This window comes from Triticum aestivum, chromosome 3A (genome assembly GCF_018294505.1).
Source record: "Triticum aestivum cultivar Chinese Spring chromosome 3A, IWGSC CS RefSeq v2.1, whole genome shotgun sequence".
Taxonomy (NCBI): Eukaryota; Viridiplantae; Streptophyta; class Magnoliopsida; order Poales; family Poaceae; genus Triticum; species Triticum aestivum.
The window spans coordinates 25410238-25427121 of NC_057800.1; the positions used below are offsets into that span (position 1 = coordinate 25410238).

A 16884-nucleotide genomic window follows, 5' to 3' on the forward strand; every position below is an offset into this window, starting at 1 on the left:
GTGCCTTATGGGTAAGATGACAAAACTCTGTTCTCCGGTACTATGGAGAGAGCAACAGATTTGTTGGAAATAATACATACAGATGTATGTGGTCCGATGAATATTGAGGCTCGTGGCGGATATCGTTATTTCCTCACCTTCACAGATGACTTAAGCAGATATGGGTATATCTACTTAATGAAACACAAGTCTGAAACATTTGAAAAGTTCAAAGAATTTCGGAGTGAAGTTGAAAATCATCGTAACAAGAAAATAAAATTCCTACGATCTGATCGTGGAGGAGAATATTTGAGTTACGAGTTTGGTGTACATTTGAAATAATGTGGAATAGTTTCGCAACTCACGCCACCCGGAACACCACAGCGTAATGGTGTGTCCGAACGCCGTAATCGTATTTTATTAGATATGGTGTGATCTATGATGTCTCTTACTGATTTACCGCTATCGTTACGGGGATACACTCTAGAGACGACCGCATTCACGTTAAATAGGGCACCATCAAAATCCGTTGAGACGACGCCCTATGAACTGTGGTTTGGCAAGAAACCAAAGTTGTTGTTTCTGAAAGTTTGGAGCTGCGATACTTATGTGAAAAAGCTTCAACCTGATAAGCTCGAACCCAAATCGGAGAAATGTGTCTTCATAGGATATCCAAAGGAAACTATTGGATACACCTTCTATCACAGATCCGAAGGCAAGACTTTTGTTGCTAAATTCGAAAACTTTCTGGAGAAGGAGTTTCTCTCGAAAAAGTGAGTGAGAAGGAGTTTCCTAACATCAAGATAGTTTCCAGGGCCGAGGAGCAGGAGCACCGGAAGGCCGAGGCGCTCCTCAGGGCCGTGAACATCAGAGTACCGTTCCCTTGGTGGAATGGTATCTTCGGGAAGATTCGCATCTGTACGCCATTAACGAGTCCTATGTTTCAGAAACAAGTCCTATGTTTCAGAAACAAGACCTTAGTTGCAGAAAAAAAACTTCATTTTGCCCGCTTGCAACAAACTAGTGTTGCGCTTGCTTCCTTTGCAACAAGAAGCATCTCGCAGAGAAAAAGAACCCCTTGCAATCATAGGCCTTCGCTGCCGCCATTTGCAACAACGTCGTTGTTGCAGAAACTCACCTCGTAGCACCGCTACTGGCGACGATGGTTGAAGAAGGTGAGGATGGTGCCGGGGATGATCCACGCACGCCGCCCCCCTCGATGCTAAGCACGGTGACGATGCTCCCGTAGGAGAGCGGCGGAGACCTGGGGCTCCCCAGGGACATCGAACGCACACCGCCGGTGAGCACCCGCTCAGCCGTGGGATTCATCTTGATCCAAGGCCCGTTTCTCCTTTGCTCCACCCCGGCCTCCGCCTGTTGCATGGATGGCATGGTTACGATGGACCTCGTGCAACCTCAAGCTAAGACCTGAGAAACTTTCTGGGTTTACAATTGCTCGGCTGGTTCGTTTTTGTGAGGATCGACTGATGTACTCCATCCGTTCCTAAATATAATTCATTTTAGATATTCTGCTATAAACTACATGCGGATGTATATAGACATATTTTAGATTGTGTATTCACTCATTTTGTTCCGTATGTAGTTCATAATGAAATCTTTAAAAATATTTATATTTAGAAATGGAGGGAGTAGGATGATGGTTCATGGTGCACGCTCGCAAGCCATATTTATATACCAGAGAGTTGTATTGGACGGTCACTAGGAAGAAAAGTAGTCGTGCTCCCCAGAGCGAGTCCACAGGTGGAATATTTGAAGTAGCCAAAGACGCGGGGACGGGTCCGTGCGTGGACCGTTGCCGGTCGGTCATGGCCGCGCGCAGAAGATATGCACGTCCGCGGGCGATAACACTGGAGAAAAATGATTCTAAATTCCTTTTCAGTTTCCATCGACCAGGCTGGCATGAGCTCTTCATCCAATCGAGCGGTGCCACTAGATTTCGTGTGGCTAGAGTGAACCGGACACATGTTTTGTTGTTTACTCTTTTATTATAGATAATTAGATAGAATGTACTGGATGGGTAAACGTTCCTACCATGACATGACAAATCTCTCTAGCTACTAAGCTCCCTTGAATTTCATGCCTCTCATGGCTCGGGCTGAGGAGAGCATTGTTCGGCCCATTTGGTAATGTGTGTCCACTGCTTCAGTGTGTATGTCCTTATGTTATTGTGTCTCTCAACTATAAAGTATATGTGTATTATACTCCTATTTTTCTTTTACTCCGCGTATACATTATGTCTTAAAAGTCATTGTAAGTTTGACCAAGTTTCTAGAAAAAATATTAACATGCACAATACAAAACCAATATCATTAGATCTATCACGGAACATATTTCTAAATATAAACTTGATCAGACTTTATAAAGTTTGACTTTAGAGAAATTTAATACGTGGAGTAAAAATAAACAAATGCGGTATATAAGAACATTACCGTGATTCTCATGTTCCTGAGGACAACCTACTTTATAGATGAACTGGAGATGGGCATGGCGTGTTCGCCCTAGGGAGCATTTGTTAATGAATAGTAAATTAAAAACAAATAGCAAACCACTTTAGAAAGTGTTAATTTTTATTTTCATGTACATGTTAGCGACCAAAACATGCATGAAAATTTTCACGAGATGGAACAACAGTCTTCCGCCAATGAAAAAACAAAGCTAAGTAGTCGAGAAATGTCAAAAATTTGTCGTCCAACTTGTTTTTCTTACACGGATTGAAATGCTTTGGCATTTTAGACATGAATATGTGCATGTTTGACTTTTTAATATATTTTGTCATTTACAAAAAATATTCGGTAAACATGACCAAGTGCTCCATAGAGCCGAATTGAATACTCCCTTCATTTCACAATGTAGTGCATATATATATTTTGAAAAGTAAACCACACAAACTTTGACCAAGTTCTTTAAGAAAAACATTTACATCTAGAATGCCAAGCATATATCATTAGATTCATTATAAGAAGTATTTGCATATTTTAGATCTTTGGTATTATAGATATAAATTGTTTTCTCTATAAACTTGGTCAAAGTTCATAAACTTTGACTTCTTTAAAAAAATCTGAGTATTAGAATATATACCAAAATTTGATGGCTCTATCTTTTACAATGTATGCATCGCGTACAAAATAAATAGACAAGACTTAACTCACGCCATAAGAACCACACGGCAAAGCGCGTGTCACAGTCTAGTAGTTTCTACCCCACGAAAATGCATGGAAGGCTCCTGAATGCTCCGTCACCGAGCTAGTGTGATCCCTTCAAGGTGAAACTTCACTACAGGCCAGTTTTCGTCATTTTCTGTTTCCAGCAGAAACTCCTACACTAGTTCAAGCTGACTAGTCACACACAGGTTTTGGCTGGCTGATGCCTTCTCTTGATTTGCAACCGATGGTTTTGAATTTGGAATGCTGATTTTTTTCCCCCACGACAATAGTTTCTCCTCCACGAAGATGTACGCAAGGATCGTGCAGTCGTGCTCCCTCGTAGAGCGTCAAATTAGTAGTAGCTTCGCTTTGTTAGACAACGTCGGTAGACCAAGACAAAATATCAGTTGTTCCTTCCCAACACAAGCTCCTCACGTAGACTAGTTCACCCACACAGCGGGTTCTTTGTGGTACCTTCATTTGATTTGCAGCGGATGGCTTTGAATTTGGACTGCCGATTTTCATTGCAATAACTATAGCTGTGTTTTGACTTCCTTTTTTTGTGATGCCCTACCGGGGTTTGCCTGATGATGCTATAATATTACAACCGAGCACAACAGAGCACCGGGGCTTGATGATGAAGAAGTCCAATCGTGCTCGCTCGCCGAGCACCAGAGATTAGAGGTAGACCAAATACTAGTGTGGTTCCTTCAAGGTGAAACTTCAGTGCTGTCCATATCATCATCAGAAACAAAACAAAAACAAGAAGTGATAGCAGTGCTGGTTTCGGTCGTGCTCTAGCTGTTTCCAGCAGAAATTTCGTAGACTAGTTCAAGCTGACACACAAAACAGAGATAGGTTCTGTCTGATGCCTTCTCCTGATTTGCAACTGACGGTTTTGAATTCCTCAACAACAACAAAACTGACAGTTTTGAATTTGGACTGCTGACTTTTCCACGTAGGCCCTATTAACCCGAGCAGGACGCCTAGACTTTGGCACCCCTGCTACAGAGCGCCCAGCCCATGTACTACACAACATACGCTAATGCTGGCATACTGTACATACAAAATCTGGACAATCCCTATTTGACGCTCACTGCCTCAAATCGTCAAGAGAACACACTTAGGGCGAAAATATAACCCATAAAATTACAGGACCTGGTCTCCGGACAGATTTCAGGAGCGATCTTGTTTCCAGTTTTTTTTTTATGTTCCATTCCTAGCGGTTTTCTGCTATCCTTTTAAGGTATTTTATTTTTAGAGAAATCAAGAATAAATTTCATTACATTTTAAAAGTACACCATTTTTTAAAATTAGAGAATATTGTGGAAATGTATGTGCATTTTCAAAATTTTGGGAATATATTTTGAAATCCGTTGTTTAATAAAGTTGGTGAATATTTAGGGAAATCAGAGAAATACGTACTTTTATTTATTTAAAAAATCCAGCAGCTGTTTTTCTGGAAAAACCGGCAGAAAATATTAGGTGAAGGAATTCGGGAGGAGCGGAGCCCTTGAACTCGGCTGCTGACCCAATTGCTAGCTTTGTGCGTTTCCACGACATTATGTTGTAGAGAGTGTCATATAGGACCTCTCTAAAATGTCTCTACACAAAAGCTTACCAAACATTATAGCTGGATCGAGAACACAAGAAGGCCACGCGGAAGGGAAGCCCACATTTCTAAGAGGGGTTGAAATCTCCTGCCTAGGTATTATTTCGATGTACGCAACCATATAAAAAACTAATGGAAAACACAAGTATTTCGTAAGACTTAGTATATGAGGCATTTTATCTTTGTGCAATCGTATTCTCCCCCCACTCCTTGTTTCTAAAGCTCGCCCTCCCCCTCATATTTAAATCCTGGCTCTACCCCTGGGCAGATAGATTTGGCTTGAGAATAAAGTGTGTTAGTATGTATTACATCATGTTGTTCTTGCCAGCGTGTTAAGGGCCTATTTTAGTTGTTTCCTTGATTTCGCTTGAGAATAAAGTGTGTTAGTATGTATTACATCATGTTGTTCTTGCAAGCGTGTTAAAGGCCTATTTTAGTCGTTTCCTTGTCTTCTATGAAGACCTCTTAGATCACTGGCCGAGCATCTATGTCCGCGAACTGGCCCCCCTTGTCCGCAGACGGATGCAGGAGGAAATTTGCGGGTTGCCGTTGAAGATGCCCTTAAAGGATGCGCAGAACCATCTTTATTAATTTATTCAACAAACATCTTGCAAAAGTATACATCAAATAACCTGAAATCATCACGTCGCACCTAAAATCTCGACGATGGGAATGCCATCACAACACCCCAGCTAGATCTGAGGGCATCACCGAGCCGCCTGCATGGTGTACCGGGGGCTCACATCCTCTCTTGCACACCTTAAGCGTGCACCGTTTGCACATGCTCCAGAAGCCGCCGCCACTAGAAACGAGCCGTCGACCCGTCTTCATGGCAGCGATCCGCATTATTCTTACCAGGCCAGCCGTCAACGCCTGCACGGCTCCAAACAATGCCATCTGGTCTAGTTTTGTGGTAATAATCTTGTTAGATAAAGTAGAATAGTAGATTAATATAATTTAGCGTAGAGCCAAATACAACTTCAAGAGAATAACATAACCCATTTTAATAGTTACTTAGAAATAGCTTCCGAGCGGCGAAATACTATGAAACCAAAAGAGCCACCATTTCATTTGAACATTGTCACGTTCTCCGTTTTTATTTTATTGCTCACACACTCCTGCCTGCACTACTAGGCGTGTGTGCAGCGCAGCACATACGCCACGACTAGGCACATAGCGATTCAAGCTCAGGCTGGACGGCATTGACCAGGTGACCAACGCTCGTGCTAGTTACCGCCGGCGGCAAGAGCCTCCGTGCACGTGGGCCCCATGTCGCCGGTGTACCGGTCGTTGCAGACGCGGCGAGATGGATCGGACGGTGCCGGTTCGCAGCTCTTGCAGGTCGGAGCACACTGCTCGACCTCGTCAAGGCAGCGGCACGCCCGCGGGAGTGCCCTGTAGCACAGATCGATGTCGCAGCATTTCCATGGCCTCTCTTCCTCCTCTCCCCCCTTCTTCTTCGCTGCTGCCACGGTCACCACTCCTGCCTGGCCTGCAAATCCTCGGTTAAGGAGCCAAAGCTTCCTGCACCAGCTAGCAAACTGAACAAGGAAAAAGGAAATGTCAGCAGGCATGGTCACCTTTGCCTTGGCTCGGCAGGAGAATGTCGGCGCCCATATCGTCGGCGACGGTGACCGTGGATGGGATGCCGGCAGTGGCGGAGACAAGGGGGGGGGGGGGGGGGGGGGCGAGCAGGGGCCTGGCCTCCCTAACGATCGAGCATTAATCGGTTATACGAATGCACCTATTCCTCAGATTTATACATACTGCCCCCCCCCCCCCCCCCTATCTCTCGAAGCTAATTTTAGAAAAAGGGAAAAGGCCCATGTGAAGCCCACTACGGCGTGAAGCCCACTAGCAGCCAGGATGGGCGATTCGCTCTGGTCTCCTGGCCTCTGGGCGTTGCGTTCTCGTGTGATTAGCCTATATACGTGGATTATAGTACGCGAAATAAATTAGTCGCCGCCGTTCCATGCCCTGCTGCTGCTGATCGGCCCGATCCTATTCATACGGTGACGGCTTCTTCGCTTGACAATTCTTCCGGATCCAACCAGTGGAAAGTAGCCAAGAGTCCAAGGTTTAAGTGTTTAACACATCAGTACAACACAGAACACACCATGCATCTACTAATCTCAATCCTCATCCCATACCATTGTTGAACTTATACATCAGATTCTAGTCGTTTATTTGTTTCGGTTGTATGATTTGTGATGCTATAATTTTATGAAGAATTCCTATCTTGTATGTGTCCTACTATCTCCGTCTTGGTGAATAAGTCATTCGCGTAGTTCTAGGTCGACGATTTAACTATCTAAATATGTATTATATGCAACAAAAAATATATATTTAGAAACTACATCCGTGTAGAAATCTAGTGATATACTAACACATATTTAATTTCTCAAATCGATGACCTAAAACTACGCGAATGACTTATTCACCTAGCCGGAGGTAGTACAAATTATCATGATCTTGATGCAAATTATCTTGTACGAATTCTTTTTTCTGATACAAAATTTTCCTATGTACAACTTGTCGAATATAGCTAATTGCGAGATTGCAATTCGGCGGCTATAAAGAGAAAAGCGCCACCAAACGCCATTAAGAATGATTCATTTTTTAAGCAAATTGCTTCAAGTTCTCAACCTACAAAAATTCTTAATGAGCCTGATGCGCAAATTACAAACCCCAGTCTAATTGACACTCACAATCAAGATACGACAGACATGGTAAATGTTGCAGAACAAGCAAAAACATGTCAAAATGGGAGTTGGCACTGGACAAGCGACATTTCTATATATCTAAGGGACCATATCAGGTAGGAAGTGCCCCAAAACACTCTAAATATCAATCTACTTGCAAGCACCAAACGGGAGACTTACTTCGGCATTGCATGATCATATCCGTTAAAAAATTAGCAGGTAAGTTCTCCTACCGTGAAATTATTGATTTTTGTCGTCTTATTGACAATTGTAGAGGTAGATGTGTAAACTCATACAGCTCTATCCATGTTTTGTAGCGTGTAGCGCATACTACAGTATGATGATGGTATTTTTACGGTCCAGAAAGAAAGTTATGAACTTGACTTGGCCCATCCTATACCAAAATCCTGGCTCCGCCCCTGCATGCCGGAGACGACGAGGAAGGTGGCTCGTGTGAAAGCAGGAGCAGGGTGCTAGGAACAATGCATCTCTTCTTCATCTTCATTGCTGGTTACTAAGCTTGGTTGTGCGTTTGAAGATGGGTAGCTCTCAGCCCGTATATGTAGCCGTGTGACACCCATGCATGGATACCGAACGCGTGGCGCGTCGCCATTAATTTAATTCCAGATTTGGACACGTACCGTACTTGATACATATGTGCAGTGATGGAAGCGGCACATGCATCCAGGCGCGAGAAGCACGCTGACCATTATTTTTGTACGTACGAAATCAAATGAGCTGCGCAAGATCAGTCACGTACGCTACGAGTCAAATGCCTTTTACTTGTGGCTAATCGATCATTCCAAAGCCGGACCTGCTCAAGGTTAGTAACCCGCGAACTTTGTTGTGGATTGTGAGAGATATGAAGACAAGTCCGAGAGGACTGTACTTAAGAAGAAGTTCAACAAGTTCACAAAAATAAAAGATGACAAAGCGCTTGTTGACGAGGAGTACATGTTCGGAGATGAAGATGACGGTGATGATGATAATGTGGGAACGGCCGCCATTGTCATGCATTGATCAAGGTTGAGGAAAAACCAAGTGACAGTTACCCAACATGTATGGGCAATGAAAGAAACTCACAAATCGGAACATCCATGCCATATAAGCAGTAGTTTATACAAGGAATATTGGACAAACGAATGAATATCTACACGAATTAACAGATATAAATGACCATCAACAAATTAATATGTACACAAATATGTCTATCTATACAAATAATATCGGTAGTGCTTGTCGGTCTCATCAAATTCGAATACTAAGGAATGCCCCAAGTCTCTAGAGTTCAACATCGCCCTCCTTCCGAAGCCTGGCTTTGCGCTCCTCTGACAACATGCGTGCGAAATTGACCAACTCCTCCTCGTTTGTGCCCCTATTTTGGTCAGGCTCGTTCTTCCCCGTCTCGGCGTTCACTTTGCACACCTGCCTCTTGAGCAGCGCCTTGCCAACGTCGACGAGCTGGTTGAGGTTCTCCGGTGTTGACACGTCGACGGAGGCCGTCTCGCCCTTGAGCTCGTCGTCCTGGATCCGGAGGTATCGCTTCTCGCAGTGAAGCGCCTGAAAGAGCACAGAGGCATGGATGTCCACAAGGTCGGCACTGGCCTGGCTGAAGCTATCGATGATGGGTGTGGCGCCCCTGTTGTAGAGCCACCCAAGAAGGCCCCACTTGCCGCACTCAGCAGCGTCGAACTTCTCTTCGATCTTGGCGGTACCGGTTCCCAGCGAAAGGATCATGAACTTGCCATAGTCCGCAGGCTTGATGGGGAAGAAGTCTGGGTTTCCCATCAGGATCTGCTTGCTGACGTCCGTCATTGCCAGCAGGGTCTGTAATGTATCCATGTCAGTTGTCAAACAGAGAATGTTCGATACATCAACATCATTACCGGATGATAGTCAACTGTTTCCATACATCAACATCATAACCGGATGACAGTTAATTAACTGTTATACTATTAGATGATAAGCTAATTAATTAGGTTAACAAGTCTCACTAATTGAGGTGGCGTGCCGTGCTAGCACGACGGACTCACCGGATTGTTTGCGGCGACGCCACCGTCGATGAGGTTGAAGTCCCGGGGCCTGCCGTCCTCGTGCTCTGTCTGGAAGTGGTGGCCGGGGAGGTAGGTCGGCGCAGCCGAGGTGCTGATGCAGACGTCGGATAGAAGAGCATTCTTTGATTTATCCTTCATGGCCTACATATGCATGTTTCACATATAAATCAGCAGGTGTGGTGCAACCGTGCAAGCAACATGCTTATTAGTAATCTGTTCTTCACACATCACATACGTTGTAAGTCGAGAAGATTGTGGGCTGCAGAAGTTTGATGTCGAAGGTTGGGATGACGACGTTATTCAGCGTGTCCCCGACCCGCGTCTCACCGAGGAGCTTCTTGACGACCGTGTGGAGGTACTCGCCGTTGTACTTGGGTCCCATCATGCTCCTCATCAAGCCAAAAGGGCCTTTGCTGCACGCACCATAGAACATACATACATCAAGATGTGGTCGATCACGCATGCATAGGCTCTCATCCTGGAGATAGATTTGTGCGTGCATGCGATTTGTGTAACCTGGCTTGAGGGAAGATATTGGGGCAGTGGTCGAGGTAGAACTGGTTAATGTCCTTGGCGGCGAAGAGCGGGCGGCCTGCGTCATCGGGCGCGCTGAGCATGGCCGTCACTAGACCGCCCGTGCTCGTTCCGGCGATCACGTCGAAGTAGTCGGAGATCCTCGCCTCCGGTCCGTCAAGCTCCTAAATACGTATATTCATGGCAACTCATTAGAACTAGCAGTGTGAATTATATCGCACAAAGCCAAAGGTGCGTGCATGTAAGTGTCTTCAATTGGGAACGTACCTGGAGCTTCTCCTCGAGGAAGGCGAGGATGGTGCCGGGGATGATACCGCGGACGCCGCCACCGTCGATGCTCAGCACGGTGACGATGCTCCCGTAGGAGGGCGGCGGCGACCTGGGGCTCCCCAGCGACGACGACGCGCCGCGGCTGAGGGCACGCTGCGCGGCGTTCATCAGGATCCGGGGGCCGCTCCTCCTCTGCCCCGCCCCTTCCGCTGCTTGCATGGCCGGCGGCATGGCTACGCTGGACCTTGGCAACCTCAAACTAAGACCACCTGAGAAGAGATTCCTGAACTCTCGCTTTACGAAAGTTGTACGATCGGCTCGCTGGTTCGCTTGTGACGATCGACGGCGTTGTTGGTGGTTGAGGTGCACGCCCGTGCACCATATTTATATCCATGGAATTAGGAAAAGTCGTGCTCCCTGCCGGAGCGCCGGAAGCATCGTGCATATGCAGGTGGTCATGGCCGCACCGTACGTGCGACGAGTCCACAGGTTGAATTGAAGGAGCCAAAGACGCGGTGACGGGCGCCGTGGACCGTAGCCTGCCGGTCATGGCCGCACCGTGCACGCACGCGATAATAACAGGAGAAAAATGATTCTTAATTCTTTCTAGTTTCGATGGACCAGGCTGGCAAGAACTCTTCATCCAATCGGGTGGTGCCACTAGATTTCGTGTGGCAAGCTCTGCGTCCATGTCCAGCACAAGGTACTCATTCTTTGTTGTTTACCTGGTTCGTTTACTCTTGTGGAATGTTGGATGGGTAAACGTTCCTACGATGAGAAGTTTCTCCTGCACGGAAATGTGCGGAAGGCTCCTGCAGTCGAGAGCGCCAAATTAGTAGCTTCGCTGTGTCCTGTGTGAGAGAAAGCACGTAGTACACCAGATGTTAGCGTGGTTATTAATTACTTGCAGGTGAAAAAAACTACTGGCTTGTCATCAGAAACAAAATCACAAGTGACAGGAGAACGGGCTTCCGTCGTCTTCTACCTAGCTGTTTCCAGCACAAACTCGGTATGCTTATTCAAGCTTTTTTTTTTTGACATCACATAGACTAGTTCAAGCTGACGCACACGCAGAAATTCCTATTTGAAGCTCTACACGGCAAATTGCCGAGAAATCAAAATTTTAAAAATGAAAAACTTAAACCTTTTATGAATATTTTTGTGAAATTATATATCTTTTAGATTGTGAACATTTTAAAAGTTTTAGAAACTTTCTAAGAATTGTGACCATCTCCAAAAAAATAAAAATAAAAATAAATAAATAAAAGAAACAGAAACCCAGCGGAGAAAAGAACAGAAAAGAAGACAACATATGCTAAGTTGGAGCAATGAGTATTCTGGCCTAACTGATATGAACTAATACTTAGGGGCACGAGCACGCGGTGACTTTCCCGGATGCTATAGGTAAGATCAGGCTGACTCTGGTAAGGGAGGGGCGATAACGGTGCTTCGACAGCTTGCTTTGATATGTTGGTTTTTTTATACAGCTGACCACATATATAGGCAATTGCTATTATGTTTATGGTGCTTCGTACTTCTGATTAACTTATATAATATATTCAATCCTTTTCTGTTTCAATCACAAAATTCATATGTATACTAGTTCAAGCTAACACATACATGTTCTGTCTGATACCTTCTCTTGATTTGCAACTATGGTTTTGAGTTTAGTCTGCTGATTTTTATCGCAATAACCATATATTTTTTGCGAGTGATGGAAATAACCATTAGTGATATTTTGACATTATTTTGCTGATACACTACTGGTGTGTTGGCTGATATGGCTATAAAATGCATGACTGCGGAGCACGAGAAGAGTTTCTCTTCCAAGAAGATCTAGAGAAGTCTCGTGCGATGGTGCTCCCTCTCTGAGCACCAGGGATTAGTATAGGTTCGTGAGAGAACGTACGTGGACCAAATACCAGTGTGGTTCCTTCAAGGTGAAAGAAACTTCACGGCTGGTCATCGAAAACAAAATAGAAAAATAAGAAGTGACAGCAGTACTATTTTGGTCGCGTTATAGCTGTTTCAAACAGAAACCCTATAGACAAGTTCAAGCTGACACAAGAAAGAGACATGTTCTGCCTGATACTTCTCCTAAGTTGGAGTTGACGGTTATGAGTTTGGACCACCGACTTTTTCCACAGCATGCCATATTTTTTTTTGAGAAGCACCTGCAATTTTATTCATACTCATAACAATTAGAGGTACACTAATTCCAATCTAAAATACAAGAAAATACAAAGTAACTTCTATGACTAAGAATTACTCCCTCTGCAAGCTAATATAAGAGCGTTTAGATCACTACTTTAGTATTCTAAACACTCTTATATTAGTTTACGGAGGGAGTACAATGATATCTCTTGAAAACACCTTCTTCGCACCCCAGCTACAAGAGCCCGGCCCATGTAATGCACAACATACGCTACTGTTGTTTCACCTTGAAGGAACCATCACCGCATCACCGGCTACATCCAAAATCTGGGCAATCCCTATCTCACACTTACTGCCTCAACTTGACGACAAATGCACAGCGACAGTATGTAACAAATGCCAGTGAAAAAAGACAATATGGCACAAAATCATAGGACGTTGTTTCAAGACAGGTTTTGGGAGTGACCATGTTATTTTTTATTTTTCTATGGATTTTCTGCGATTTTTCTTCTGATTTTTTTTCATTTTTTTGTTTATTGGTTTATTTTTACTTTGGAAAATGATTTTGTAATTTCAAGAATCTTTTCTCAAATTTATTATATTTTCTTGAATAGGCATAATTTGTTTTCTAAACTGAATAATTTTTTATAACTTTATGAACTTTTTCCAAATTAATGAACATCTTTTTAAATTAGAAAATATCTTTTATAAATTCCTGAAGATTTGTTTTAAAAAATAGAATTTTTTAAAATATTTTTCACTATCTATAGCAAACCAACCAGCCAGTTTTTGAGGGAAAACTGGCTAGAAGACACCGGAAGAAATCAATTAGATGAAATAAAGTCTGGAGAATAAGAGCCCTCCAACCGGACACCTACCCAATTGCTAGCTATGTGTGTTTCCCCGACATTTCTTCGCAAAGAGCATCAAATAGAATCTCTCTACACAAAAAGATTATCAAACATCTTGGCGACATAGAGAACACAAAAATGCCATGCAGAATGGAAGCCCATATTTTTATAAAAGGAGGTTTCAACCTCCTACCTATGTATGTTTGAGATGCACAAAATAATATAAAAACTACTAAGGAAAACACAAAAATAATAAATATGACTTAATATATTAGATGTTTTGTCTTTTATGTGATCATATATATTCTTATTAGCCATCTCATATATATCTAAGTCCTCCCCCATTCCAACAGAGCTAAATCATGGCTTTGTCCCTATGCAGCCACATTTGACTGGAGAATCAATTGCGTTTGAATCTATTACTATGTTAAATCTTTTGTTTGACCAACTGAATGGTACCGAAGGACCCATAGATTCATTAAAAATAAAATGGTACTAATGCAAACTACAACTCACAAATGACCCCAGAATAAGAAGAAATTATAACTCGGTCCAAGAATTTTATAGGAAGGACCCTAACGATAAGCATGGATTGTGATTACACCCTTGTCCTTCCACGAAGCTTCAGCGCAACATCCATCTTATCGTCACCGGTGATCATACCACTTGGGATGAGAAAATGGATGTAGAACGGGCATCAGAACTTCCCAGAGGTGGATGAAGCATATGTTGAACTAATCACCACTGACTTTTTACTGGCCTCCATCGAGCTTGAGGAAGAAAATGGGAGGCGGTGCACACTTGTATCCGCCTTTTGGCAAGAAGAACAAGATGCTGAGAGAGGCATATCCGCCTTCTATCACCAAGCACCGCCAATAATGACCTCAAGCAGCTAGAACAACCACAACTTCTGCACCATGCTACATCGCTCTTAATCTCCTTGTCTTCCCATCTCCTCTGATGTAAGATACACTTCGAAGGGTAAAGAGATTCTTCCATGCCGCACCAGAATCCCCCCCCCCCCCCCCCCCCTCCTCCATCCACATGCGAGCCGGAGGGAGAGGGCCTTGAGAAGTGCCCTAAGATCCACAAAATATACCTATAGATACATATATATCACGAAGGATCCACCATGTACATGTAAGAGCAACTATAGCAGAGTTAAGAGCTACTTTAGCAGACCAAAAGATTAGCCTCCATAACCGTTATGTTATGCACTTCAAAAAAACCATGAGGGACTGAGATGCAACGTGCAAACTCAAAGTCTTTGTTTTAGTTTTTAGTTAGCAGAGCCTTTGCATTTCAAAAAAAAACTATGAGGGATTGAGATGCAACATGCAAACTCAGAGTCTTTGTTTTAATTTTTAGTTAGCAGAGCCTTTGCATTTGCTTCCTCCATAATCATGGGACCCATTTGTGAATGGGATATCCTTTTATGTGAACCACCCAACCATGGAGGCATCACATATAAATCTCTACATGAAACTGTCATATGCAGTTCGCTGCAAAAGTCAGCCCCCAGACACCATAACGAATCTGATAGTGTGCTTTCTTTTTGTTAAACATGACTATAATAGTGGTTAGTACGACGATCAAACCAACTCTACTAGAGTTGCTTAACACAATGGACTCTCTTTTTTTTTGCTGGGAAACCCACACACTTTTTACAACTACTTTTATGTAGGACCTTGATAAATCTCAAACGTTCAGATTTTAAGCATTTCATCCGAACGTTTTTTCATGGCAATTTAATTGACGCTGGGTGGCAACTTTAGTTGTTAAAACATGACAACTTTGTCCTAGTTTATTTTTTTGTCAGAAAATTGCCATGTTTGCCAATCTTGTGTGAACTAAAGTTGCCATGAAAAATATTCGGGTTGCCATGCTCAAAATCTGAACGTTCAGGTTTTATCATTTCTGTTTATCTATTTGTCACAAATACAACATTTTTTTGCGAAGCGAAACAGACATTCTTTTCCTTTTTGCGGGAAAAGAAATGCACACAGAGTTTTAAAGGCTGCTTTTATCTATTTTTCAGAAGAGAAACATCGATTAGGACTACAACAAAAAGGCACACCTCCTCTTCTTTTTCCTTATTCGAGTCGACATACCCTACCATTTCTACACTTACATGCGGCACGGTTACGTGCGCCATCCCACATACCATGATGCATGGCGTCGTCCACAGTACTACCATGAAAGTACACGCAGGCATCTAACGACTCTGGATAAATAACAAGATGAGAGAAACCAGCAGTAACTGCATCGGTGCGGCGGCAGCGAGGGATGGCGAGCCGGCTGGGACATCGTCGTCCTTGCCGCACCTGGGCCCCGGGTCGCCGTGGTACTGGTCGTTGCAGACATGGCGGTTGGGGTTGATCCCGAACGGCTCGCAGCGCTTGCATGCGGGGGCGCACTCCTCCACCTCGTCGAGGCAGCGGCACGTCGGCGGGAACGACTTCGTGCAGACGGTCCGGTCGCAGCACGTCCACGGCCTCTCCTCCTTGGCACACGTCGGCCCTGGGTCGCCGTGGTACTGGTCGTTACAGACGTGGAAGGCCGGGTTGAACCCGGACGGCTCGCAGCGCTTGCACGCGGCGGCGCACTCCTCGACCTCGTCCAGGCACCGGCACGTCGGCGGCATCGACTTGGTGCACACGGTGCTGTTGCAGCACGCCCACGGCCTCTCCTCGTCTTCGAGGACGTCGCCGACGTTCTCCTCCCTCGCCGCCACTACTTTGTCAGGGAGTGCGAGGGTCAGCTCCTCGCCTCCTTTGCTCGTTGCGAGACCTGAACGAACGACGTAGGTGCTCAGTAAGATAGATGAACTACCAGTAATTTAAAAGTTGAGGCATCACCTTCGCCGCCGTCGCTGGGGAGGCGGATGGTGTCGACGCGCACGTCGTCGGCGGCGACGAGGAGGGCCGCCGCCGGGAGCGTGAGCATCAGCATCAGGATGGCTGCAGCGCGTCTCGTCATGGCTGGTTAACTGTAGCTAGTTAAGCTGAAGATGGTAGTGATGTGGCGTTCACGTCGACTAGATGGAGTATATGTAGCCCCGCCGGACCAACGGCGAAGCGACGGTGGAGACGATCTTGTGGCGTGGCCCGGCGATCGCGGACATCGAGTTTGGAGCCAGAGCATTTGTAAACTGCGTGCATTCATGGCCTGGCCGCGTGGGACGCATGCGTTGTATGCATCTGGCACGTACGTACCCACCGGCCAAAACCGAACCCCTATGCGCCTTTAAAAAAAAAAACTCGAACGCATATGCGCTGACTATACTACTAGCTAGCTGATCAACGCACGGTCGGTCGCTGGCCGACACTTAACCAGGCCACGCACTTGCCTCGTCCTGCTCGCCGAGCCGATAAGGCCAACTCCACCACGCGATCCCAAACAGACGTCCATTTTGTCTAGATTCTATCCGTTTGGATAGGGACTTGGGATTGTGTCCTGGCGTGTCCTGGGATGCGGTGGCCGTGTGCCCGACGCGCGGACGCATCCTTTTGCCCCATCCAGTCCGTCAGGGTAAAAAATGCCCAAATTTTCATCAAAACTAGT

The 16884-nt window shown here is 44.8% G+C and overlaps 2 protein-coding genes across 2 annotated transcripts; both read right to left on the reverse strand.

Moving 5' to 3' along the window:
• Positions 1-5981: 5981 nt before the first annotated feature.
• Positions 5982-7962, reverse strand: LOC123057672 (Bowman-Birk type trypsin inhibitor-like). Its single transcript, XM_044480596.1, has 3 exons — positions 7911-7962; positions 6336-6401; positions 5982-6235 (listed from the first exon to the last, which is right to left on the reverse strand). Exons 1-3 carry the CDS (start codon positions 7960-7962, stop codon positions 5982-5984), a joined length of 372 nt encoding a protein of 123 aa, XP_044336531.1.
• A 693-nt stretch (positions 7963-8655) lies between these two features.
• On the reverse strand, positions 8656-16433 carry LOC123057673 (patatin-like protein 2). The gene is made up of 7 exons (XM_044480597.1): positions 16179-16433; positions 15645-16110; positions 10313-10457; positions 10028-10209; positions 9747-9924; positions 9491-9652; positions 8656-9284 (listed from the first exon to the last, which is right to left on the reverse strand). Exons 1-7 carry the CDS (start codon positions 16297-16299, stop codon positions 8739-8741), a joined length of 1800 nt encoding a protein of 599 aa, XP_044336532.1. The 5' UTR covers positions 16300-16433; the 3' UTR covers positions 8656-8738.
• Positions 16434-16884: the final 451 nt, after the last annotated feature.

What these genes read in the sequence shown, in the direction of transcription:
- LOC123057673 (XM_044480597.1), bottom strand. Translation starts at nt 16,299, where the DNA reads ATGACGAGACGCGCTGCAGCCATCCTGATGCTGATGCTCACGCTCCCG. An exon ending in TCCTCGAGGAGAAGCTCCAG is followed by an intron (nt 10,210 to 10,312) that starts GTACGTTCCCAA and finishes ATACGTATTTAG; the next exon opens with GAGCTTGACGGACCGGAGGC. An exon ending in GCGTCGCCGCAAACAATCCG is followed by an intron (nt 9,285 to 9,490) that starts GTGAGTCCGTCG and finishes GATACATTACAG; the next exon opens with ACCCTGCTGGCAATGACGGA.
- LOC123057672 (XM_044480596.1), bottom strand. Translation starts at nt 7,962, where the DNA reads ATGAAGATGAAGAAGAGATGCATTGTTCCTAGCACCCTGCTCCTGCTT. An exon ending in CACCCTGCTCCTGCTTTCAC is followed by an intron (nt 6,402 to 7,910) that starts ACGAGCCACCTT and finishes CCACTGCCGGCA; the next exon opens with TCCCATCCACGGTCACCGTC. An exon ending in CCTGCCGAGCCAAGGCAAAG is followed by an intron (nt 6,236 to 6,335) that starts GTGACCATGCCT and finishes GCCAGGCAGGAG; the next exon opens with TGGTGACCGTGGCAGCAGCG.